This window comes from Gigantopelta aegis, chromosome 2 (genome assembly GCF_016097555.1).
Source record: "Gigantopelta aegis isolate Gae_Host chromosome 2, Gae_host_genome, whole genome shotgun sequence".
In the NCBI taxonomy this organism is placed as follows: domain Eukaryota; kingdom Metazoa; phylum Mollusca; class Gastropoda; order Neomphalida; family Peltospiridae; genus Gigantopelta; species Gigantopelta aegis.
The window spans coordinates 50888081-50914916 of record NC_054700.1 but is presented as its reverse complement, the minus strand read 5'-3'; the positions used below and the strand labels follow the sequence as shown (position 1 = coordinate 50914916).

At 36.8% G+C, this 26836-nt stretch overlaps 1 protein-coding gene across 1 annotated transcript in view; it reads left to right on the top strand.

The window, feature by feature from the left end:
- The window catches only part of LOC121386785, a 68395-nt gene that overhangs the window by 8700 nt on the left and 32859 nt on the right, over positions 1-26836 (top strand). The window contains exons 3-17 of the mRNA XM_041517803.1: positions 1383-1596; positions 2946-3092; positions 4682-4801; positions 6042-6179; positions 8825-8929; positions 9892-10069; positions 11333-11464; positions 13184-13268; positions 16340-16463; positions 17805-17891; positions 18606-18825; positions 22278-22428; positions 23390-23540; positions 25190-25306; positions 26112-26216. Of these exons, the coding sequence (XP_041373737.1) occupies positions 1383-1596; positions 2946-3092; positions 4682-4801; positions 6042-6179; positions 8825-8929; positions 9892-10069; positions 11333-11464; positions 13184-13268; positions 16340-16463; positions 17805-17891; positions 18606-18825; positions 22278-22428; positions 23390-23540; positions 25190-25306; positions 26112-26216 (2074 nt within the window). The remainder of the gene's footprint in view (positions 1-1382; positions 1597-2945; positions 3093-4681; positions 4802-6041; positions 6180-8824; positions 8930-9891; positions 10070-11332; positions 11465-13183; positions 13269-16339; positions 16464-17804; positions 17892-18605; positions 18826-22277; positions 22429-23389; positions 23541-25189; positions 25307-26111; positions 26217-26836) is intronic.

The following is a 26836-nucleotide window of genomic DNA, read 5'->3' as shown; positions in this document are numbered from 1 at the left end:
TTTGACATACACTGAGACAGTGGCCAATGATTAATAAATCAATGTTCTCTAATGGTGTCGTCAACCAAAACAAACAAACTTTATAATATTTAAGGTTATTATACATGCATTTGTACAGGTCTGTATGTGTACTGCTCTTCTACTAGTTCTAGTCATAGCTGAAAATGATTTATGTTTTGTTGTCTTAACTGTTACAGGTCTATATTTAATGGTGGCCATGCGGCAAAGTGCTGCAGTGCCCTAACCATATGCTCCAATGCTTGAAAATTAAACAGAATCTTATGGCCAAAATGGCCGTTCTTTATTTTTCACATTAGTAATTGGTCATGATGTGCAAATACAACTTATAAAGTTATTTTATTAATTATCTTTTTTAAAATGTGAAACTATTCACACCTACTTGTATTTATTTTGAATGGGTGCTGTTGTGTTATATTAATACACTTGTTGAAGTTTGACCTTTTTGCCATAATATTGCCGTCAAAAAATCTCCATTGGTTGAGGCCAAATGGCCTAGCCGTCTTATTTTCCAAAATGGGGGCCTGCTGTTAGATGTACATGTATATTTCAGAAAATGAATGTAATAAGAAATATAAAACAGGGCTTCTAGAATTTTTATAAAATCCACTAGCATGGGATCAGTGATTTTAAGACTTTACTAGCCACGATTAAACATTCACTAGCCCTACTTTACTTTTAAGTTAATATAATTTTACTAAATACTAGTAATAATCAAATATGTCAGCTAAAGAGTGAGATAGAGCTTAAAAACACTAATACTTGTTGATGGCGGAGGTGGCAGGATATGCATATTTACAAAATATACTGCAGCATTTGACATTTGTTTTTTCACTAGCCATCAGGCATGGCAATAGTAGTTAATTACTAGCCCAACATTAAATATCACTAGCCACGGGAGTGGGGCTACCATAATCTAGAAGCCCTGTAAAAGAAATTGTATGTACATGAATATATTTGGATTCTTGTTGGTCATCGACAGTTATTGACGATTTTTTATAGTTTCACTTGTATTTCATATGCTTTACTTCGTTGTCACCTGCTTTGGGATTTCAAATGGGACCTCTGCATAAGTGTGCATAAATTGGATTTAGCTCAGTCGGTTGAGTGCTCACTTCAGGTGCTTGCTTCTTCGCAGGATCGAACCACCTTGGTGGTTCCATTCAGCTGATTGGTTTTTTCTCTGATTTCAACCAGTGCACCACAAACTGGTCAAAGGCTGTGGTATGTGCTTTCCTGTCTGTAGGAAAGTACATATATAAAAGATGATAAATTAATCAATGTGTTTTAGTGGTATCGTAAAACAAACTAACTTTAAATGTCTCAGTTGCATATTATATCATGTATTTGATTTGATTTTGTAGAAAGTCTGTCAAGAGAAAGCTTGAAGAGTTTGACTCGACAGAGCGAAGGGCGAAGAAACCTGAATGTTCCACTAGTGTCGAGAGTGATTCTGACTCCACTGGTAGCCTGCAGATTGATGAAGAGGTAGTCCCTGACGACAATATTGATGATAAACTGGAAAAGAATGCGGAAGAAAGGGGTCTGACTGCAACTAATGTGAAAAATATTCTTCATGTATGTCTCATTCTGGTTTCTTTTTCATATGTATCTGACCCGTAATGTTTTTTCTTGAAACATGTTTTATATATATTAGCAAATCTTGTATGATAATGTTGAGTTATATGTTGGTTAAAGGTTTTTTAAACAAGCAAGATTGAATGAAAATAACCATGTACAGTCAAACTTCGTTAACTCGAAGTTGAAGGGGACGACGAAATAGTTCGAGTTTCAGGGAGTTTGAGTCATTTCGTTGATATCGGATGTTAGCACATTTCTTCTGTGTATATGATACAACTAAGTAAATATTAACAGTAACGAGATAAATCCGATCAATTTGACGTACATCTCTATGTACATAACATAACTAAATGACTAGTAATGAATCATTTTGAATTCACACTTAAATAGAAAATAACAAATTTGACATGATGCACTTGTTTAAGAGAAAAAACAAACAGCGTTAATTGTTATTACAACAGTTCTTTGAAGATTACAAGACTATCCGTACTTTGTGTAATGAGGCCCACTGCCGTGTACAAACACCGACAACCCAATGCAGGCATGTAGGATCATTTCGTTCCGCATAGTCGGCGATCTATTATTCTGTAATTACCTCGTGTATCATCGATAGCCGAGACCAGTCGGGACACTCACGCTTGGCTTGGGTGACAATTCACTTTTCTTTAAAGTATTACCGGTACAGTTAAAAGGCTCAGTCACTCCACAAACTTCGAGTTTTGGAAGTGCAATATCCCTTATTTTTTTATGGTGGGACCACAAAATTACTTTGAGAGATAGAGTTTTTCGAATGTTCGAAGTTTGAGTGTTCGAAGTCTGTTATTACTAGTTTGTATAGCAGTTCGGCCGGGACCGCCGTTTCACTCTGAGAGATCGACGTTTACGAAAGATTGAAGTTTGAGTTATCGAAGGTCAACTGTAGTTTAAAAGATAATTATATAAATATTCTTCAGGATATATTCATGCTGTTTACTATTTATCTACATTTACCTCTACATACATAAAAAAAACATGTTATTCTTTTATGTGGAAACCATTTATTAACTTAATTAAAATTATTTAAGATAACCACATTGATTGTTTCAATTTTGTTAGCGTAAAATTAACGAAGAATGAATCCAAAAGAATTTTAATAATAATGTATGCTGTGCGCACTTTGTTGTTAAAATGTTGATTAACGACAGTTGGTTATCAGTTGAAAATTGAGTAGCAATACTATTTAATGTTTTGGAATTGTGTGGTATGTGATCTCTAAAATTTGTGTAGCAAATCGCGATGTGATTCTGAACAAAGTGGTCGATGGGATCAATGCATTGCTGTAGCTCAATTATTCTCATTCTGTTTAGCATCTGATTACAAATGAGGACGTTGTGGACATGTTGAAGAACTCTGTGTTGGAGGGTATGACTAACGACGAAAAAAACATGGTGGAGGCAGCCTTTGAGCCGAAAATGACTCGCGCTGCAGTTCGCAAGGCCATCGAAACAGGACAGGTGTGGTGTTTATTAAATATACATTTTTATGACAGGTTCTTAAAGTGTCAGTGTGCGCTATCGTGGTCCTTTTCAATCTAGTTTGCTTTATTCCTTGATGGAGGGTGAGGGAGATGTGAATATTTTGATGATAACAATATTTCACCACTATAGTTCATTCTTGTATAGCGGTCTCTTCCTCATGAAGTGACAGACCCTACTTTTTCCACTATTGCTTATTTTTCACTATTTAAGCCGTTTTTTTAATAACTGAAATGATCAAATCAGACATTACTTACATTTTATTGTTTAGATTATCCATTTCCAAACATCCAAAGTATTTCTGGTCATCCTGGTGTTTGTAATATGTACAACAAAATGCATTTTTCTTATTTTTACAAATGGACGACCATCTGAGATGAATGGTGGTGGATACGTGCTCTAGTGTGTTTTTTAAGGGTATTTCAATGTCACAGACTCTTGTTTTACTCAATTGTAACTTTGTGCAAATGTGTTGCTGGTTTGTATATTAACCAAATTTACTGTCCATTGAAACTAGGGTCTGCAAAGTTCTGTAACACTTTGTGGCTTGGTGATACATTTAGTACTTTTATGGTCTCTTGTTATTTAGTTATTACTACCCTACTAATATAGGTTTCCACTCCGTTCTTTCTGTTCGTCTCTTCCACATACATGTATAGTTATCAGTAGGATTTTTTAGTAATGTCTCAGGATTTTGATAATGTAGAGTTACATATCATCTCTGTCAAATTTGTTTGCATTAAATTTTATCCATGTTTGACAGAGTTGTGTCCCTTGAACAAAGGAGATATAAAAGTATGTGGGGTGTGGTTGGGGATATATATTGTTTAACTCTCGGAATGCTTGTTGAAACTGAAATGACTTTTTTTAAGTAAGTGTATTACAAATAATGTTCAATATAATTTTTATCCCCGACTATAATTGTCTGCCATGAAGATAAACATAAGCAGTTTTTGTTTTAATAACCATAATGGAAACTACGTGTTCTTTTTAACCAACATGGAATTGTTGATTTTACTTTGTGACACTAGGTCCCGAACATGTTGCCCTTGTCTCCCATGAAGAAGAAGATCAAATTCATATTGTCACATACCACTGGCCTATTTAATGGCTCAGCAAAGAATTACTTGAAAATATATACAATTGATTTATCCTTAAATGTATTTTATTCAATCATCTACATAACACCAAATCCCACTCTTCTTCTTCTCTTCTTTTCGTTCCTTCTTGTAATGATAACACAGGAATATGTTTGCTGCCAGGATGAATCTCACAGTGACACAGAGGGATACAAAATCCCACTTATTGATGATATTTTGTAAAAAAATAATTGAATAATGACGACAGTCCATAATTCATAAAAAAAAATTGCTGAGAGACTTTTCATAGATTTTCCTCCATTGTGGTTCCGTTTGGGTGATACAATAGTGAGGTTTGGTATCCCAAATGAATGTAATTTTACTTTATTATTAAGTTTTCGAGAAATAAAAATCCTTAAATCTGTGACAATATGCCTTTAAATGGTATCTAATGGCCTTTCATGTAGTATTCTCTATTTGTCACACCAGGTCCCGAACGTGTGGCCGTTATCTCCCATGAAGAAGAAGACCCCGAAGCCAAGTATACTGGACATGGATTTCCCTGATGACGAAGACGATGATGAGTACAACCCGGAAAACGATGCAGAGGTCAGATTGTTGAACATACATGTGTTATTAAAAGTCACTGTCTCCCCTTTACTTGGCAGTGGATGTAGTCCAATGGTCCCAATGATGAATGGTCGGTCTAGGATCGATCCCTGTCAGTAGGCCCATTGGGCTATTTCTTGTTCCAGCATTTATGAAAGACAGTTTGTTTTGTTTAGCAACACCACTAGAGCACTTTGATTTATTAATCATCGGCTATTGGATGTTAACAATTTGGTAATTTTGACATATAGTCTTACGGAGGAATTACACTACATTTTCCCATTAGTAGCAGTGGTAAAAATGCTTGGTCTAGAATCGATCCCTATCAGTGAGCCCATTGGGCTATTTCCAGTTTCAGCCAGTGGTCCATAACTTGTGTAACAAAGGCTGTGGTATGTACTATCCTGTCTGGGATGCTGCATTTAATAGATCCCTTGCTGCTGATTGGAAAGAGTAGCCCATCGTCTAACGCCAGCCTTGTTTCCTTTCTCATTATCTGTGGTCCTTAACCATATGTCTGACACCATATAACCATAATTAAATGTGTTGAGTGCGTCCTTAAATAAAACTTCCCATTTACTGTTTTCAGAATTAGACACTATTTCACTTTAACCATCTTACCTAAAAGTAGCAAATATAACATCACTAATAAAGTCACATTTTTTTCTTTCTGAATTGTCACTATCTCATCTGGGTCGGGACGAAACCAAGTGGTAAAGTCTGTAATCGATCACCATCAGTGGGCCTATTGGGCTATTTCTTGTTCCAGCCAGTGTATATACCTTTATATGTGCCATCCTGTCTATGGCATATAAAAGATCCTTTACTCTAATGGAAAAATTTAGCAGGTTTCCTCTCTAAGACTACATGTCAAAATTACCCAATTTTGACATCCAATAGACAATGATTAAAACATCATTGTCCTCTAGTGATGTCGTTAAACAAAACAAACTTTAACTATCACATCTTTTGTAATGTCACTATCTCATCTTAATTAATTTAACATCTGGTAAAAGTCACTGGCTTATCCTTCCAGATTTAGCATTTTTCATTCAAGACACTCGTTTCATCTTTTTGGAAGTTAACATCTCATATTAAAGTCACTTTAACATCTTTTAAATTAATAAAACACCATAAAGTCTCTGTAGAATTTAAAATATTTTGTTAATTCAAAATCAGTCACAACTTCAGCCATATTAAAATTCTTGTTTCCAGTGGATGTTTTTATTGTTTGTTTTAGGCTCATGAAAGTGACGATGACGAGAGTGTAGTGTCGTCTCGCATCAGTGAATTTGGTTCCCCTTGTCCTCCAACTCCACTGACGCCTTCGTCATGTCTCCAGACCACACCAAGTGAGACGCAGTTATTATCACAAGAGGTATGATTATATATATATAGGGCTCATTTTGCTCTGATCGGTCTGACTTCGCCGTGCCAGTCACTGTAAGGCGAAGTCTGTGTCGCCTTTTAAGAAATAGTCATCACTTGCAATGTACACAATCACGGATGAATGGTGAAGAACTTGAGGAACACCTATTCATAGATAATAATTACTTGTGAAGTGTATGAGAGTTTGAAGAGGGACTTGCGCCACAAAACCATGTGACGGGCTCACAGATAGACGGTGTCTGGCTTAAACGTGTTGCCAAGCGAATGTGCTGGAAATTGTACAAGTGTGGGGATCTAGACTATGGCGAGTGAATTTTGTTTAGGGAGTTATGGTCATGCTCCAACGGAAAATACATTGAAAAAAAAAATCGTTTGGAACAGCAAAATGTGGGGAGTAATTAACTAGTTTTACGTAGACTTTGTTATAATGAATAAATTCAACATACAAAACAGATGTCGAAATTATAAAATAATACAGGCAAACCTGTCCTAGCGGATTTTTAATGTAGATGCATTCATAATAAGCGGCCACCTGTCTTACACAGCTAGCGGCCATATAAACTGGATCCCTAAGTCGCTAAAGTGTCCCTGTTAAGAGGCCACTGTAAATTCTATAATAATTTTTTTTATTAAAACAACAGAGACATGGTGCAGCAGATAAGCAATTTTCACACCTTTACGGATACTAGTACCCATTCAGTCTATCAACTCCACAGTGTATCAATTAAGAAACTGTGCCTGTGGAAGGCATTTAATTTCCTCTGGGTAACTAAGCTTGACCGTGGTAGATTAATCTACTGGGACAATACTCTGCGTGGTGAAGTTATTAAATGAAATGAGAAGACAAACTTGAGAGAGAATGAATTCTAAACGGTTAAATTAGTGCTGTTCAATTACATTTTATTATTTCTAAAGAAAGTGATGTGTGGAAAGGTGATTTAAAAAAAACAAAAAACTATAGAGCACATATCCAACATTTAGCAGTACTGACAGTAAAACAAATTAAAATTATAATACAGATTTTAAAAATTGCACCTGTATTGAGATAACTTCTTTTTGCATATTTTATTTGTGTTGATTAAAAATTCAAGTCTCCCTGCTGTTAAATACTAACGTTTGAGAGAGAAGTGACTTCGCTCTATGATTTTGACCTCGCATGAGGCCTGTATATATATATATATATATATATATATATATATTTATTTATTTATTACATAATGAAAATATATCTGTGTTCTTATTGGTCAAAAACCAGTCACATTACCGTCTGTAAATAGTGATATTGCCCTGAGACGGTCTCACCGGTCCATCAAAATTGATATTGCCCTGACCAATGAAAATAAAGATGAGACAAAATTCTATCCAATTAATGAGTAGGTAACGTACTGCAACGTCAACTGCTAATTCTAATGTAAACAAGCACAACCTTGTGACAAAACGCTTTGCTGTCCTTCAGCAAAAAGATAACATCTTTAGTCATACCGAGTTTAATTCCGCAAATATGACAAAAACAAGGACAGTAATCGTCAAATTGTGTATGGAATATATCGCAGATTTAGAAACGTACATGATACATCAAAATGCAGTTGGAATTGGCACTCTCAGGATTTTATGTTACAAATAAAAAATGCATTTGCAGGTAATCGGTAACTGTTCAGTATAAATGTATGTTCAGATTTATCACATTAATTTTTGTGTTTTAGTTTGCTATTAATATGATTTTGGCACTCATGCTGGTTATAATGTCTCGAATTTGATTTTTTGTCTTGGTAACGTTTCAACTGTTTATTTCCGCATTCCTCTGCGTGTCATACAACGTCATAGGATTAAGTGATGTCACTAAATCCCATCAGTTTTAACGCATTGCGGGAAATTATAATCGTTAGCGTATTTAGATTCTGATAAACAAAGCAGGAATGTACGAGTCTTATGGATGACATTATGTAATAAAACAATTATTGATCACATTTCGTTGGCCTCGGTCAATATCAATTTCTTCGGTCCATAAAACATGATATTGCCCTCAATGATGGTCAATAATTGATATATATATGTATGTATGTGTGAAATCTAGGCCTTTTGTGTGTAAAATGTTTACAGTCTAGACTCAAGACTTTAATAATATCTCACAGTCCCTAATCTAGAATTGAAAAAGTAATTTTGTGTAATAATTGATATTTTGATTTTTTTAAAAATGACCAAGTTTCTGCAATTTTTGAAATGTAATAAATAATTTGGTGAAATTTTCTGCTCACCCTGAGCCTATCCTTGTAAACATTTTCGACAGTACAGGCCTAACTGATCCAAATATTTCAGTGCCTCAAAAACAAACGGCTCACTGCTGTATTAACAAATACATTATTTTCACAAATGCAGCTCATGTCACAGAGTGTGATTGTTTTTTTTTAAATTTACACTGAGATAGCTAAGTGTAATCCTATTTCATAAAACAATAATTTTTCTTTCTGCAAATCTTATGGGTATTTTTGATGAATTAATTATTTTATTATAGACAGTTCCAAAAGTGATCACATGGTGTTTGGGAGATAAAGGGGTGGGGAGGGGAGCATTATGTATTTCTGTAAAAACATTTTAAAAAGATATCAAAATTACCTGCTTTATTTTGTGTTGTAGAAAACAAGTCCGACGGAGACTTCTCCTGATAGAGCCAGATCGTTGGTTATAGGACAGCAGTTCAGACAAGCCATGCAGTCGATCATTAGCTCATCCGAGTTAGAGGTATCGTGTTTCACTTTATTTCCATTTGCTTGTAGATAATTAAGTTTCTGGCTAGGCATTTTCGAAGCAATCTTAGCGCTTCAAAATCGTAAAACCATCCTAGGTTGTGACATCACTACAGCACATAGTGACGATAATTAATAAATCAGTGTGCTCAAGTGGTGTCGTTAAACAATACTTTTACTTTGAGTGGTTTCAGTGCTCGGGATGAGCAAAATATTTTGATAAATTATGTTTGCATCTTCAAACATTACAGAAACCTGCACTGTTTTCCAATAAAATATTGATTACATGATATTATAGCATCAAATTAAAATAAAATTAACGATTTGTGAATTTTCCAAATTTTAGAGTTAGCCCTATATATTAAACATATATATTAACACTGAAATAAGAAAACCGTTTGTCTGCATTTTGTATGTTGTTCAGGAGACGAAAAAACCCTGTTTCGTTACAAGCTGAATTGGAGTAACAAATGGCTTTTAAAAACAATAAAATGCGATTTTTTTTTAGTTCAGCCGCAATATTTATCATTCTATCTTTTTATAGGGGCAGGACATAGCCCAGTGGTAAATTGTTCGCTTGGACCCATTGGGCTATTTCTCGTTCCAGCCGGGTATACCACGACTGGTACATCAAAGGCCGTGGTATGTGTCATGCTGTCTGTGGGATGGTGCTAATTGAAAAGAGTAGCCCATGAAGTGGTGACAGCGGGTTTCCTCTCAATATCTATGTGGTCCATAACCATATGTCTGATGCCATATAGCTGTAAATAAATGTGTTGAGTGCGTCGTTAAATAAAACATTTCCTTCCTTTTTATGTTGTTCGGAAGACGTAAAAAAACCTGTTGTTACAAGCTGAATCGGAGTAACAAATGGCTTTTAAAAACTATAAAATACGAAGTTTTCTTAGTTCAGCGACAATATTTATCATTCTATCTTTTTATTGGTTTGATGAACAGAATAATAGCACAATCGCTGAACGAACTAGGTCGAAGTTGCCGCTGAAAGACACGTCGCTGATCGAGATTGAAGAGGCGTTGTGCTTCGTGGCCCCGGATATCACCCCCGACATGTACGACACGTACTGTGACGACTCCGACTGGCAGGACTTCATCCGCTCTCTTATTGGACCAGAGTGTAAGATTTATTATATACATAGCAACGAAATTCGTGCAAGTGACAATCAGTGAAAAGTCATATTTTCACTGTGTTTTAGCTACAGTGAAAATATAGAAATCATATTTATATTTTGTGAACAAATTCATAATTCAATGATCTCCCTTGTAAATTCAGCGCTCGACTGATGTGCGATCGATTCCCGTCGGTGGGTCCATTAGGTTATTTCTCGTTCCAGCCAGTGCTCCACAACTGGTGTAACAAAGACTGTGGTATGTACTATCCTGTCTGTGGCATGATGCATTTAAAAGATCCCTTGATATTAATTGAAATATGTAGCAGATTTGTATATGTCAAAATTACCAACTATTTGACATCCAATTCCGATGATTGATAAATCAGTGTGCTTTAGTGGTGTCATTAAACAAAACAAACTTTTAAAGTCGACAAACAATACATTGTGGCGCCACTGATTTCACACACAATTAAAAAGATGATAATAATTTGCTGTATCAAGGTATTTTTAACCATATGGGTAGTAAAAATGAATGAATGAATGTTTGATGACACCCCAGCACAAAAATACTATTGGGTGTCACAAATGGTAAGTATATGAAAATAGTAGTTATATATATATTTATGTAAAACCACAGTGTATGGAGCTGCGGGGAAAAGTATAATACAATATATAAAATCGAGGTAAGTACACTTAAAACTTTGTATAAAAATCAAAATGTTTCAAAAACTTTACAATTAATTCTGGATGGAATTTAAAGGATTCCAAAACATTTCTGTTGCCAAATATATAATTTCTCGTCGGCTTGAGATGATCACACTCCACCAAAATGTGGCGCACAGTCAGCGTACACTGACGATGTTCACACTGAGGAGCAGGGTCCCATGTGGGTAATACATAGAGTTATTACCCATATGGTTAAAAATATCTTGGTACATATCAAAGTGATACGTCTCTCTAGAACGCCAAGTGGGACGTAACATTTCGTAACGTCATTGATTGGCGCACTACAACCTTACAGGGACGTCAACCAAACGTGTTGAGTGATATAAATTAAGATCGATTATGGGTAATAAATAAGATATTAAACTCGCTACCATTTCGTATCATGTTAAGGTCCCTCGTGAACTAATTTTCATTGTCACCTGCTAAAGCTCATAACAATTAAACATTTCACTCGGGATGTAAACATAATATGAAACCGAAGCTTGTTTAATATCCTATAAACATGTACATGTGTAATGACTTCCCCGTTTTGTTTGTTGTAGTTGAGCAGCCGGACCCGGTGGAGGTTGTGGATGACGAGGCGACTGACCCCGAGTACGACTACCTGGCTGAGGCCGACACTGTCGTCACCGACCCGGAGGACTTCAGATTCGACAAACACTTCAGGGTCTCCAGTGAGTGAACACCAGGGCTGGCAATAACACTACTGCAATAACATTACCACATTTCTTGTATTTGGTAAAGTCTATCCACAGGAGTAGCCTATGTCAGAGCAGTGGGGGTTTTCTGTTTTCTTTCCAGATTCAACAGACAGTTCAGGGTGTCCAGTAAATCTAACACCAGGACTGGAAATAACACTACTATTATAACATTAACATTACATTACTTGTTTTTGGTAAGTCAGTTCATAGGAATAGCCAATGTCAGAGCAGTGGGGTTTTCTGTTTTCTTTCCAGATTCAACAGACACTTCAGGGTGTCCTTTAAGTCTACACCAGCACTGGAAATAACATTACTATAACATTAACATTACATTACGTCACTTGTTTTTGGTAAAGTCAATCTATATACCTGAGCAGCCTATGACAGCAGTGGGTTTTTGTTGTTTTTTCTTTTTGTCTCTCTAGGCATCTTCAGATTTGACAAACACTTCGGGGTTTCCAGTAAATCAACACCAGGGCTGGGAATAACATTACTATAGTTCTTCCCACAGGGAATGCCTTTTTTCATACTATGGAATTTACTACAAGTTATTTATTTCTGAGCCAATTGTTATCTAAAGTGCACACAAAACAGTTTTACTTTTCGTTTTAGGTCAAACCAAGCTGAAATTATTTACAAAAAACATTTTTTATAGGAGGATGAGATGGACTATACACATGTAACTTTGCAGCCCACACTATGTATGATTTTATAAAATTTAATAAAGTAAATCAACACCAATGCTGGGAATAACATTACCTATTCGGCAGCAGTGGGTTTTATCTCTTTCTCTCCAGGCATTGAAATAAGCATAGTGCCATGTACAGGTTTCCATAAATTACAGGTCCGGTAACCTGTAACCTGTAGGTTGGTACTTACAAGATGTTTATGAAGTTCACTATTACCATTATAATGCCTTCACATACTCAGGATTTAGCTGTCGGTTGAGCGCTCGGCTGATGTACTTATGTCGCAGGATCAAACCACGTCAGTGGATCTATTAACCACAGCTGGTCAAAGGCAGTGGTATGTGCTTTCCTATCTGTGGGAAAGTACATTTAAAAGATCCCTTGCTGCATTAGGAAAAATGTAGCAGGTTTCCTCTGATGACTACATGTCAGAATTACCCAATGTTTGACATCCAATGATTAATTAATCAATGTGCTCTAGTGGTGTCATTAAACAAAACAAAGTTTAACTTTTTTGCTATCCTGCAGAGCTTCTAGAATTTATATAAAAATCATTAGCCATGGGATCAGTGATTTAAAAAAATTACTAGTGATGATTAAAAATTCACTAGCCGTACTTTTAAGTAAATACAATTTTACTCATTGTAATAATCAGATATGTCACCTTAAGAGGAAGATAGAGCTTAATTACTAAATAAACTTGAATACAGCATTTGACAACTTTTTTCTTTCACTAGCCATCAGGCATGGTGATAGTAGTAATTTACTAGCCCAACATTGAATATCACTAGCCATGGGAGTGGGGCAGCCATAATCTAGAAGCTCTGTATCCTGTTTGACAAAATAAATATAAAACATTCAGCTAATTAGATGCTCAAGTCTATATAGAATCACATTTTCTTAGTCGTTATGCCAAGTATTAAAACTGTATGTCAAGTCGTCTAATAACTACTCACATTAAGCAATGTGCTGGGGAGTTTTTAAACATTCCTTTCCTTTACAGAGAAGGAGTTGACTGAGCTGATGGATGAACTGCACGTGCTGTTTCCAGAACCTGATGATGAAGATGAAAGGATAGAAATTACTAGGTACGTCAACCTTAAATCAGTATCACCGGCCGCAGTGGTGTAGTGGTTAGGCTATCGGACATAACACTGGTAGATACTGGGTTCGCAGCCCAGAACCGGCTCCCACCCAGAGTGAGTTTAATGACCCAATGGGTAGGTGTAGGGCCACTACACTGATTTCTCTTTCACTAAGCACTAACCCTCTGCCCTGGACAGACAGCCCAGATAGCTAAAGTATGTGTCCAGAACAGCATATTTAAACCTTAATTGGATATAAGTTTATACTAAAAATACTGACTCCAAACCCTGAGTGAGTGCTCCGCAAGGCTCAATGGGTAGGTGTAAACCACTTGCACCGACCAGTGATCTATAACTGGTTCAACAAAGGCCATGGTTTGTGCTATCCTGCCTGTGGGAAGCGCAAATAAAAGATCCCTTGCTGCTAATCGAAAAGAGTAGCCCATGACGTGGTGACAGCGGGTTTCCTCTCTCAATATCTGTGTGGTCCGTAACCATATGTCTGACGCTATATAACTGTCAATAAAATGTGTTGAATGTGTCGTTAAATAAAAGATTTCCTTCCTTAATTCATTCAGTCATAATTTCTTCATTATGCTTTATTAATAAAACCCAAAATCAATTATCTAATAAAAATGGTTGGGGTAAAAAACCAATTTCTATCTTTTGATATTGTCATAGTTAACATTTGGGTTCCATTTTAAGTAAACAATTCTTTTAAGGGTTTACCAAATATTTCATAACTTCCAAAAACTTGCCAAACAAATTTTGTTTTTGCCTTATTGCAGGGCTCGTGCTGTCGTTCGCCAAAGTCACCAATTGTGAAAAAAAAAAAAAAAATTGTGAAAGAATTTTCGGTTTAGTGAAAAAATTTGCATCTCGATTTTTAGAACCAAACATGTTCAACCAGCTTTGTTCAGTTGATCCGCCTTGCGGTGTGAATAAGCGATATTTGCATGTCCACGTGGTCAGTCTACTTTTCAGCAGCGTACTGCCAGCTGCTTGTCGTAAAACTAGAAAACGCGATTAAATAAAATGAAATACTTTTTAAGACATGTTGCATTGTTGATACTAAATGTTTGATTACTATCGACTACAAGTTTTACTTTTTATTAGTCATGTTTTGTCATACCGGTTAATGTTATAAATCTAGGTCACATGGTTGAGCTCATTTCCACGAAGTGGGTGCATTTGTGAGGAATACATATTGTTTTTCACTTATATATAATCATTATTAGTTAAAACTTTATACCTTTACAGATGATATTTAAAACATATTAAATGGCGAAATTATAATTCGTGTGTGCTATATCTACTGATATAATACTAACGCCGACATGATACATCCCTCCGCCCCTTGCACAGAAATACAAACCTCGAAACCGGCAGTGTTTTGATAGCAATAACATAAAGATGTTTGCTTTGTCTTTATGTTGGGTGACTGGCTCCTCAAGTTGGACACCATACTAATTATGAAATGTATTCAGTTATAAATCATACTGGGATGTTAGGAGGGTAGTTACAAAACGAGGTCATGGCATAGGGTATGATCAAGAGTTGCGCACTTTTATTATTTTTTCTTCTTCATAAAATAAAACCGCCAGTCTGGCCATTTTGTTTCTTTAAAATATAATTGTTCTATTATATATACAATAATACATCTATTACCAAAGAGATTAAAGATACATGCCTACAGGCCTGTGGCATTGGAACAATATCTGGAGGGGGTAGCACAGTCTCTGGTGGGACTATTGAGTTTTATCTTTATATGAAGCAGAAAAGAAAAAAGATAACCAAAATAAGATAACAGAAAATCTGATGTTTATAAATTTATGTTGGTAAAATTAATGCCAATGACAGGGAAAGAAGGAAGTGCGTGGGAGACAATTGTTAAAGAACTTTAGATTATTGTCATCATTACAAAACATAACGCGGGCAGGGTTACTAAAAAAGTCAGATCTTACATTATGTAACCATACAAGTACTTTACCACTGGGCTACAGCCAACCCTAGACATCAGCAGCATTTCATTATTAGATTACAAGATGTAAACTGAATAATAAGTACATTTTAGCATATACTATATTATCATAAAGAACGAGATTAAAAATAAAATCTTTTGACTGAAATGCAAATATTTTACTTGCGAATATATATTTAGATTGGCGAAAGAAATTGAAGATTGGCGAATTTTTTGGCGAACAAAAATAGCAACCCAGGGCTAGCCCTGCATTGATTATGTATCTATAACTATTAAAAAAAACACAAAAAAAACCCTGGTTAATAAAGAACAAATCTAATTTTAAACCCAACTCTATTAACATTGTGATAACATCTTAGGTTGGGATAAAACCAATATTTATAAGGTGTGTTTAATGCAGTGTGTCAAATATTTTACTCAGTGTTGCTTAAAGATTGATTTTCTGTTGTTTGTTTTTTTTACATTCATTTAGGTATGAACAAAAAAAGGCATCCGCAAACTGCATTGGTAAAGCCATTCACACATAGTTTGTAGATGATTTTGTTTTATTCACACCCAAATGAATGTAAAGAAAAGATAAGACAATCCCTATAATTAAATCTGAAACATACTTTCTAATAGTCACACTAAAAGTTAATATTAAAAAAAAAAAAAATTCGGTTCTTGGCAATAACACTTAATAAGAGTTCATCGAGAAATGAAGAAACACGCGTTGCTACAGCTGGACCAATGGGATGACATTAAATTGTAATAATTAAATTTCCATTGCATTCATCCCATTGGTCCAGACATGGCAACAAGAGTTTATTCATTTCTTCATGAACGTAAAAATAACGTCAGGAAACGTCATATCTCACGACATCACTTTATATTGGTAGTTTGTCTTATTGAGCATTATTGTTGAAGAACCAAAAAATAACCCAAATTAAAATGTGTTTGAAATTTATTTCTTTTACGTTCATCAGGGTATGAGAAAACAAATCATCCACAAACTTCTTTGAGAACGGATTTTTTTTTTTTTCATACCGTGATGAACATAAAAGAAATAAGACAATCCTTAAATGAATGTAACAGAAATGTATTGTATTTACAGTGGTCCAGAAGCATCAGCTCCCAAACCCCTGACTGTGGCCGAGATGGCTAGATCAGAAGTCATGTCTCCACAACTGCACGTTTCTCCAGAGCAGAAACTAATGATAGAGGATCACATGCGAAAAGTATGCATGGTCATAACATTAGCTTTATTTGAGAAATGTTCCTAAAGTGGATTTTAGTAACAGGGTTAGGGCTACTGCATTACTATAATAAATAGGGCACTGGCCAAAGCTTCTGTGAGGGCTAGTGACTTTATCAAAAAAATTTCAAACACTGTGGAAGTCAAAAGAGAATTTTCCTTAATTATATATTAGTCAGTTTTGAGAAACGGTATTTTGTCTACTAATGATTTTATCAATTTAATTTTTTTTAAATGGTTTTTACTTTTGATGCTTAGTTGTCTGTTATTTCTTTTCTTTAGTCTTACCTTTACGCAGTAAAAAGGCGAGTTATAGGTATTACTTTATCGATGGTGGCGGTGATTGTGTCAACATTTACTTTTAAATCAGTTTCCCACAAACTATAAGGTTACATACCACACCATTAATTACTCCATGCAGTTCAATACAATTTCTATGTCTGAAATATTCTGTGAAAAATATATTACTGTTGAGAGGGTCATGTGACTACTAATATTTAAGGAGTGTTCTCGACCGACAAGTACTGTGTAAAAAATCAACATGAGTTGACCACAAATTTTTTCAAGTAATGGCCCTTATGCCTGACCACTGCGTTGCTGTTATAGAAGTGACACCATACCACTTCCACAGTTGTTATCAGACTGACAGTTAGTACTGCATATAACAAGTTACTTCAAACCAATGGGTTGTTTAAATACTACAGAGGTCAATCTACGTGTAATCATCAAAGAAAGATTTCAAAAAGCACATCCCAATTTTGCCGTATTTTGTTCATGAGGAACTATTTGCTAAACCGGACTACATTAAGCTCCTACAGCAACGAAGTAACGACTCGACAAATGGTGGTGTGTTGCCATACGTTCTAGGTCAATAAAACTTGGTTTGTAGTTGAATGTTCCTCACAGTGCACCGAAACAATGTACATGTATGTTAGGTGAGATATTCATTTACCATGCCAGTTACCTAAAGCATCGGGGAACAGTTTCTTCATATTGCGTCGCGATTCACTATACAAGTTTCAGATATTGCTACACAATTTTAAAACAATAAACAGTAGTTGCTAATCAACTTTTAATTGATAGAAATAACACTAATCAATTTTTTTTAAACAGAATGTTCCCCGAGCATAATGAATAGAAATCTTCAGTTAATTTTTTTTCTTTTTTTAAATTGGTTATGTTCACAATGGTACATGTAACCTGTAATGATATTAAACAGAAGTCTTCAGTTATTTTCATTCGTTAAAAATTTACTTCCACTGATATGTAGAAGTTTTAGTGTTTTGTTTTTGTTGTAATATAATTGATTAGAATATATTTGCAGCACATCCAGCTCACATGTCAGATGTATGTCCTGTGTCTTGGAAGTGAGGACTATCAGTCCATGGCCCCTTCCTGTGTCCAAATATTGGTAAGTGTTCATTCATTTTGTTTTTGTTTGCTTCCTGTGTCTAAATACTAGTGAACGTTCATTCATTTTGCTTTAGGCCAGTAAAACGCTTGCTTGATGCACGGTTGATTTTGGATCAATATATACTGATGGAAAGAAATAAAGGATCACACAGATAGCAACAACAAATAATGACTGCATCAAAAATCAATTCATATTGTCAGAAGTTGACTGGGAACTTGATATGAAATACAGACATTACTACGCTGTCTGTGGCATAAAGAAAGTTTGTTTTGTTTAAAGACACCACTAGAGCACATTGATTTATTAATCATCAGTTATTAGATGTCAAACATATGGTCATTTTGACACAGTCATAGAGATGAAACCCGCTACATTTTTCCATTAGTAGCAAGGGATCTTTTATATGCACCATCCCACAGACAGGATCGCACATACCACAGCCTTTGATATATCAGTTGCGGTGCACTGGCTAGAGCGAAAAATAGCCCAATGGGGATCGATCCTAGACTGACCGTGCATCAAGTGAACATTTTTGTCTGTGGGATGGTGCATATAAAAGATCCCATGCTACTAATGGAAAACTAGCAGGTTTCTCCTCTAAGACTATATGTCAAAATTAGAGTGTACAGTATGTCGACTGGCGTGATGTCGGGCGAGATATCTCGCCTGCACTAGTCAGAAGGTTAAATAAGTTATGTTACTTTGTTACAGAGGGAGCTGGACCTCTTTAAGACAGTGTCTGTAGCCGGAGTGAATTCTTCGTTCAACGTGTGCAATTTGCTGCCAGCACTGGAGCTGATTGAGGGCGACCACAACTGGAACATCAGCAAGGAGGTGGAGGAGATGTCACACGATGACACTGGCAGCAACGCCACTGACTCAGATGTCGAGTCCGTCGATTTGACCAAATCGAGGAACCCGCATAAAAAGGGTTGGTTAACCTTTAGACTACTGGTTTAATTTTTAACAAAAACCACGTTGAGTGGGTACAAGTTTATAATTTATACTGACATAGATTAACTTAAATGTTTTATAAATACATGAAATAAAGTACATACATGAATCGGTAAGTATTATTTTCGTGGGTTTTTGTAATTTTTATGATTTTTAGATTAGTTAATGATGAGAAAAAATTAGGCAAAAAAATTTAAAAGTCGCGTTTACTTACTGGCATTTATGGCCAGCTGTGTAGTATTATGTTCATTGTTCCCGATAACAGTGGTTTTCTGACCAGAAGTAAAAAAAAAAAAAAAAACTACAAATACATATTGCAATATTTGGTGATTTTCATTGTTCGTAAAACGATCAAATTTATTATCAAATTAGCTGTCACAATCAGCTATCGATCGCTGAAAATTACCGCGACATGCCGCAAAAATAATTGCCGAAAATTGAAAAAATCTAAATAAAAGCCACCATTTTGAATTTTTTTTATTTTCTCTTGTACTATATTTCCATTTCCGGTGAGTGCCATGTGCAAAACAGCGGGAAATATGAATTGGGGAATGCACTGTATACAGTGTACAGTATGTCGACTGGTGTGACGTTAGGCGAGATATCTCGGCTGCAGTAGTCGGAAGGTTAATGTGCAAAGTAAACAAAATCATGGTTGGAGAGACGAGGACTGGGATGTGGAGGTGGACAGCAAAAGAAGTTGAAAGATAGGGGGAGCTGCCAGATCGGGAAGAAATGAGATGGAATTCAAAGGACAGAAAGGAAAGGGGGCAGTGGGATAAAAAATAAATAAATCAGGGGCCAGATTTACAAAGCCTGTGTATGTCTATACAGGTTTTGAATTACATTGTCCAAGGGGCACTGTAATTACTGCCTTAGAAGGGCATGGGATGACGAGGGCAACATGGCAGTGTTAAGAACACACCTGGGGCACAACGGCAAATTAAAAAGATCTTTATGGGGCATGGAGGCAAAAAACTACAAAAAAACACCCAACAAAAACCCCCATTAATGAAATAAAATTTGCTGGAACCGGAAACAATTTTCCTTATGCCAAATGGTTCACTGCATACAACTATTTATTGTGTATTGTTGTTTTCTCACACTATGGGCCTAAATGAACAATAGTATATACATTTATTAACAATATACATGTACATACATAGTGAGCTCCGTGGTCTAGTGGATAAGCTGCTGGACAATCAAGCTGACGACAGTGGTTCAAATCCCGTCAAAGCTGGCTCACACATTCATTCATCTTTCTCATCTATCACCCTCTGCCTATCATTCTCATTATCTTAATATAAAAAAAAAATCCAATTTCTCCCACAATTTCAATCTCTTTCGACCCTTTCTGTCAATTTTCTCCGACTCTGTCTTCTGAGCTGTCCACACCATCGCCTACCTGTCTCAACTTCCTCCACGGGTGCAGTCTCTGTGTATCCCTGCACCCACCTGGCATCCTCGTCCTTTGCCGCTAATAAAGCTGGTCTGACCCACGGCACTAACTAACGACCGCCGGTAGTAGGGGTGCATAGTAGGTGGTTATAAGTGCCTCTTAACAATGCCAGAAGTAACTACTCAACATTCCCCGAAGTGGTCAGACTAAGCCCACAGCTAAAAAAAAGCTGATGGGGAACAGGTGTGTGGCACAGATAGCCACAAGAGACAAGCACCTGTCGCGGTTGGAGAGACAAGACTGGGATGTGGAGGTGGACAGCGAACGAAGTTGAAAGATAGGAGGAGTTGCCAGATCGGGAAGAAATGAGATGGAATTCAAAGGAGAGAAAGGAAAGGGGGCACTGGGATAAAAAAAAGAAAAAAAAGAACACACCTGGGGCACAACGGCAAATTAAAAAGATCTTTATGGGGCATGGAGGCAAAAAACTACAAAAAAACACCCAACAAAAACCCCCATTAATGAAATAAAATTTGCTGGAACCGGAAACAATTTTCCTTATGCCAAATGGTTTACTGCATACAACTATTTATTGTGTATTGCTGTTTTCTCACACTATGGGCCTAAATGAACAATAGTATATACATTTATTAACAATATACATGTACATACATCATACACATCGTTTAGTTTCTCGTTTTCTTTCTTTTGAGCCCAATTTTGTTAATTTCTAGATGCAAATTGGCAATGATTTATTTTTATTATATGCCAGCAGAAATTTTATCAAATTCATGGATATTATATCGTAGTTTACATTTGCCATAATACATGACGTGCAGCCGGTATGATCGTGTATGAAGAACGATATCATAAGCAAGACGTTTTTAGAAAATCGTGTTCAACAAAGATTTCGCAGTCATGTCAATATTTTTGTGCCGATTTTAATGCCACTTTCTTATCAAGATATTTGCTTAATGCTGGTCTTTGTGCATAGTAAACGGATCCAGTCATTTGAAGTCGATGTAGGGGTGGGATGTAGCTCAGTAGTACAGCACTCGTCTGATACGCGATCGATCTAGGATCGATCCCTGTCGGTGGCCCCATTGGGCTATTTCTTGTTCCAGCCAGTGCTCCACAATTGGTGTAACAAAGGTCATGGTATGTACTATCCTGTCTGGGATGGTGCATATAAAAGATCCCTTGCTGCTAATCAGAAAGAGTAGTTCATGAAGTGGTGATGGTGGGTTTCCTCTCTCAATATCTGTGTGGTCCTTAACCATATGTCTGACACCATATAACCGTAAATAAAATGTGTTGAGTGCGTTTTTAAAAAACACATTTTCTTTCTTCCATCATCCACCCAATCACACTCTGACTGACATTAAAGTGCCTTGCGACTTCTTGTTGACTGTGTTCAACCTGTATACGACCTACTCCATTGCCCTTCTCAACATTAGTCAAAACACCACGCATTTTCAACTGAAGTGTGCGTGAATATGTGGATGGCAATCATGCACATTTTTATACCCATGGTGAGAATAACATACATAATTTCAGACATGGATGTGTTGAGACAACCCATTTTTGGAATGATAGTAGGTGCATGTGTTTGCATACATTTTACCATTTTGTTGTGGCCTCTAACCGGAAGTACCATTACTCATATTGAAATCCAAATGCTACTTAGGAAACCTCACTCTGGGCCAAATCCACGAAGGCCATACATTCCTTCTTTCATAATTAGTGTGTTGGGCGGGTATCGTTAACATGTGTAGTACTAACAATATGAGTGACCCTTCAGTAGTGACGCTGAGTATATGTTTATTTGTACCATGTTTACATTAGTGCATACAATTAAAGTCAGTAAGTTGGCCATTTTATTTTTAAATAAACATCACTGTTGTTTCTTTTTTTAATATTTCTGACTATTAGTTTGCTCAATTTGGTGAAACACTTTTTATTATTGAACATGATTTTTTTTTTAAAGAAAAGTAACTCAAAATTGATGCATGTGCTTGCTTTGTCTTCAGTGATGAAGAAAGGTTCGCTGTTGATGTCGCAGAAAGACCTGTTGTGGAACAGCCCAGTGTTTCTGTACCCACACCTGCTGTTAAAGAGACGTCTCCTGTCACAGGATGAAACCTTGGACCTGCGTGTCTGCTTCACCCCAGCTGAAGACAAGTAAGTACACAATAAAACATTAACCATTTGTGACACCCAATAGCCGATGTGTATTTTTGTGCTGGGGTGTCGTTAAACATTCATTCATTCATTCATTCATTCATTCATTCATTCTATAAAACATTTCACAGGCCTCTGAAAATTACGAGAACAATTGTTGGAGCTGGTCAGAAAATGTAGCGGGTTTCCTCTATGACTGTGTCAAAATGACCATATGTTTGACATCCAATAGCCGATGATTAATAAATCAGTGCTCTAGTGGTGTCGTTAAACAAAACAAATGTTAAAAGATCTTTTGCTCTAATGGAAAAATATAGCTGGTTTTCTCACTAAAACTATATGTCAAAATTATTAAATGTTTGACATCCAATTGGTATGAAGTGTTTCTACTGGCAGTAGCTATTGGGAATTTCCCTATTAGCTCAGTTGGTAGAACGCTGGTTCATAAAAAGAGTGAAGTCTGTTTTATTTAACGACGCCACTAGAGCACATTGATTTTTTTATTTTATTGGCTATTGGGCGTTTTTTTTAGAGGAAACCTGCTGTCGCCACATAGGCTACTCTTTTATGACAGGCAGCAAGGGATCTTTTATTTGTGCTTTCCACAGGCAGGATAGCACAAACCGTGGCCTTTGTTGAACCAGTTATGGATCACTGGTCGGTGCAAGTGGTTTACACCTACCCATTGAGACTTGCAGAGCACTCACTCAGGGTTTGGAGTCGGTATCTGGATTAAAAATCCCATGCCTCGACTGGGATCCGAACCCAATACCTACTAGCGTGTAGACCGATGGCCTAACCACGACCCACCGAGGCCGGTCACTGGTTCGAATCCTCTCAGTGGAGGTTGAGTTTTCTGTCAGACAATAGCCGATGGTTAATAAATCAATTTGCTCTAGTGGTGTCATTAAACAAAACAAACTTTTAACTTTAACTTTTTGTTTTTAAAAATATTTTTCAGTCTTATTGCCCTGGGCATGGAACAGTTCCATCGTATGCCGATGTACTGCAAATACATCCAGAAATACATGATGCCGTGTAAATCGGTCCAGCAGATAAAAATCCACATTAAAAACTTCTGTGTGAAGAGAGCGGCTGATAATCCTATCAAGGTTAGTTTTGTTTATCAAAGCAGTTATTATCCCAACATAGTTGAGGGTGAAGGAGAAAGAGAAAAAGAATCGGCACACTTTAACGTTCCGATTACTGCAGGCGAGATATCTTCCCCAATTCATATTTCCTGCCGTTTTGTACATGACGCTCACCAGAATTTGTTTTGTTTTTTTAACAGGAAACAGTTTATTTGACAGCATTCTAGCTTTTGTTTATTGTTTTTCAATGGAAAATAACTTGGAATTTTGGGCTCAAAAAGTGGTTTTCGCCAAGTATTTTCGCTTGACAAGTGCCGGCACATCGTGGTCATTTTCAAGGATCGATAGCTGATAGTTTCAGCTAATTTGATAATAAATTTTATCGTTTTACCAACAATAAATATGAATCATAGTTCGTTTTTAATAAAAGGCCTCTTGTCAAAAAACCACTTACCGGGAATAATGGATATAAATGCTGGACAGCTGGCCACAAATGCTCGCAAGTAAATGCAACTTTTTCAATTTTTTGCCTAATTTTAATTGATAATAACTGATCTAAAATATAAAAAATTTAAAACTCACGAAAATAATACTTACCGATTCAAGTATGAACTTTATTTTATGTATTTATAACACATTTAAGTGAATATGTATAAGTAAAAATTATAAACTTGTACGCACTCAACGTGGTTTTTGTCAAAGATTAATCTAGTAGTCTAAAGGTTAATATAGTCTTTTTCAAACAGACAGAAAAGGATCTTCTAAATCTGTGGCGGGACATAGCCCATAAAGCATTCGCTTCATGCAATGTCGGTATTTAATTGATCCCCATCGGTGGGCCCATTGGGCTATTTCTCGTCCCAACCAGTCCACCACGACTGGTACATGTATATCAAAGGCTGTGGTATGTGCTATCCTATCTGTGGGATGGTGCATATAAAAGAACCCTTGCTACTTATGGAAAATGTAGTGGACTTCCTCTCTTAAAGACTATATGTTAAAAATTACCAAATGTTTGACAATAAATCAGTGTGCTATAGTGGTGTCGTTAAACTTTTAACTTCTAAATCTAAAAATTCTTTTTTCACCATATTTTTCTGGGGTAACAAAGCCCCCTCTTCTCCCTTGCTAAATCCTCTTGTTGATGCTTCGGAACTTGACAAATAAACCTTGTTTATTTTATTATTATCTCCTTTTCTTTATATAGAACAAAAAGGTTTTCTTGAATGTCTGATGAGAGTTTGTGTTCAGTGTTCAATTTGCATAAAATAATCAATGATCAGTGTACCTTATCATTTGTGAAAGACAAATCTCTTTGCAAATGTATCTCAAATACTTTTAAGGTTGAGTGCTTTTTGTAGTAAAAACTTCAAATAAATAGATTTATAAAATTGAATATTCAGGGGTTGGAATTCTCCTTGTATCAGCTGTTTTCCTCTCATGGAACATTGCGTTTCCTCGCATTTTAATCGTCGTATCCTCCAAAATGTGTCAGATGGCACAGATTTTAACCTAGGATTTCAAGAATTTCCAAGACTCCTCTAGATTTCTCTTTTTTACAGTTCACCAATTCCCATCCCTGAATATTACTAACAAAATTGATCATTGATACTGGTCCATATTAACTATTCAACTAGAAATATGCCTTGCTTCGATTATTTCTCTTTCAGTTCTATCGTAAACACAAGAAGCCACCTGAGTTCCCGTTTGTTATTGATCACTTCACACCGGAGAGGATGCAAGCTCCTAAGGATCAGGATATGTGCCTGTTACCACCATGGTGCCTCGTACGTAGAATTCACCATTATTATTTAGAGGAAAGGTGTGGCATGTTTTGTTTTTGTCTTGATTTTATGAAGGAAGGAAGAAGGAAATGGTTTATTTAACGACACTCAACACATTTTATTTACGGTTATATGGTTAAGGACCACACAGATATTGAGGGAGGAAACCCGCTGTTGCCACTTCATGGGCTACTCTTTTCGATAAGCAGCAAGGCATGTTATATATGCACTACCCCATAGACAGGACAGCACATACCACAGCCTTTGATATAACAGTTGTGGTGCACTGGCTGGAGTGAAAAATAGCCCATTGGGCCCACTGACGGGGATCCCGCCTTTATGAAGTAAATAGGCAAGATATAGGTTTTACTTTTCCGACAGCAGTTGCAACTTTTGTGTTTAGCTCAATGTAAAAGTTTCAGGTTTAGCTTCATTTCTCACAAACTATACACAGGTAGGTCCTAGATCTGTTGGCCTATTGGTTTATTTCTCATTCCAGCCAATACTCCACAACTGGTAGAGCAAAGACCATGGTATGTACTCTCCTGTTTGTGAAGTGGTGCATGTCAAAGATCCCTCGTTGCTAATGGAAAAAGAGTGGTGGCAACACGTTTTCTCTTTTAATTATCTCTGTGTTCCATAACCGTGTCCAAATCCGTGTTGAGTGCATCCGTGTTGAGTGCATCCTTAAATAAAAAAACGTGTTTTTTCTTGATTTCTTTTTTTCTTTCACAATTACATATGAATGGATTAAATGGTATTGTATTCTATGAAATTATTCATTCGTTTTATGTGTGTTTTATTCTAGAAATATCGTGAGTTTCTGCGCAAAGAATTTAGAGCTGCTCGATTATCGTCCCAAGTGTCGAGAAAGAAACGCTCGTCCAGTCTGTCGTTTGGCGAAGTAGAGGAGGTAACTATGGTAACACATTCCAACCAGGGGCGGGATCTAGCTCATTCGGTGGAGTGCTTGCCTGAATTGCTTTGCTCATAGGATCGAAAATCCTTTGTGGATTCATTCTCTGATTGGGTTGTGTCCCACCCCAACCAGTGTCCCACTCTTAACTAGTGTCCCACCCCAACCAGTGTCCCACCTCAGCCAGTGTTCCACTCTTAACTAGTGTCCCAACCCAACCAGTGTCCCACCCCAACCAGTGTCCCGTCCCAACCAGTGTCCCGTCCCAACCAGTGACCCACCCCAACCAGTGTCCCACCCCAACCAGTGACCCACCCCAACCAGTGACCCATCCCAACCAGTGACCCACCCCAACCAGTGACCCACCCCAACCAGTGTCCTGTCCCAACCAGTGTCCCGTCCCAACCAGTGTCCCACCCTAACCAGTGACCCACCCCAACCAGTGTCCCATCCCAACCAGTGACCCACCCCAACCAGTGTCCCATCCCAAACAGTGTCCCATCCAAATCAATGGTCCATCCCAACCAGTGGCCCACCCCAACCAATGGCCCATCCCAACCAGCGTCCTGTCCCAACCAGTGTCCCATCCCAACCAGTAACCCACCCCAACCAGTGTC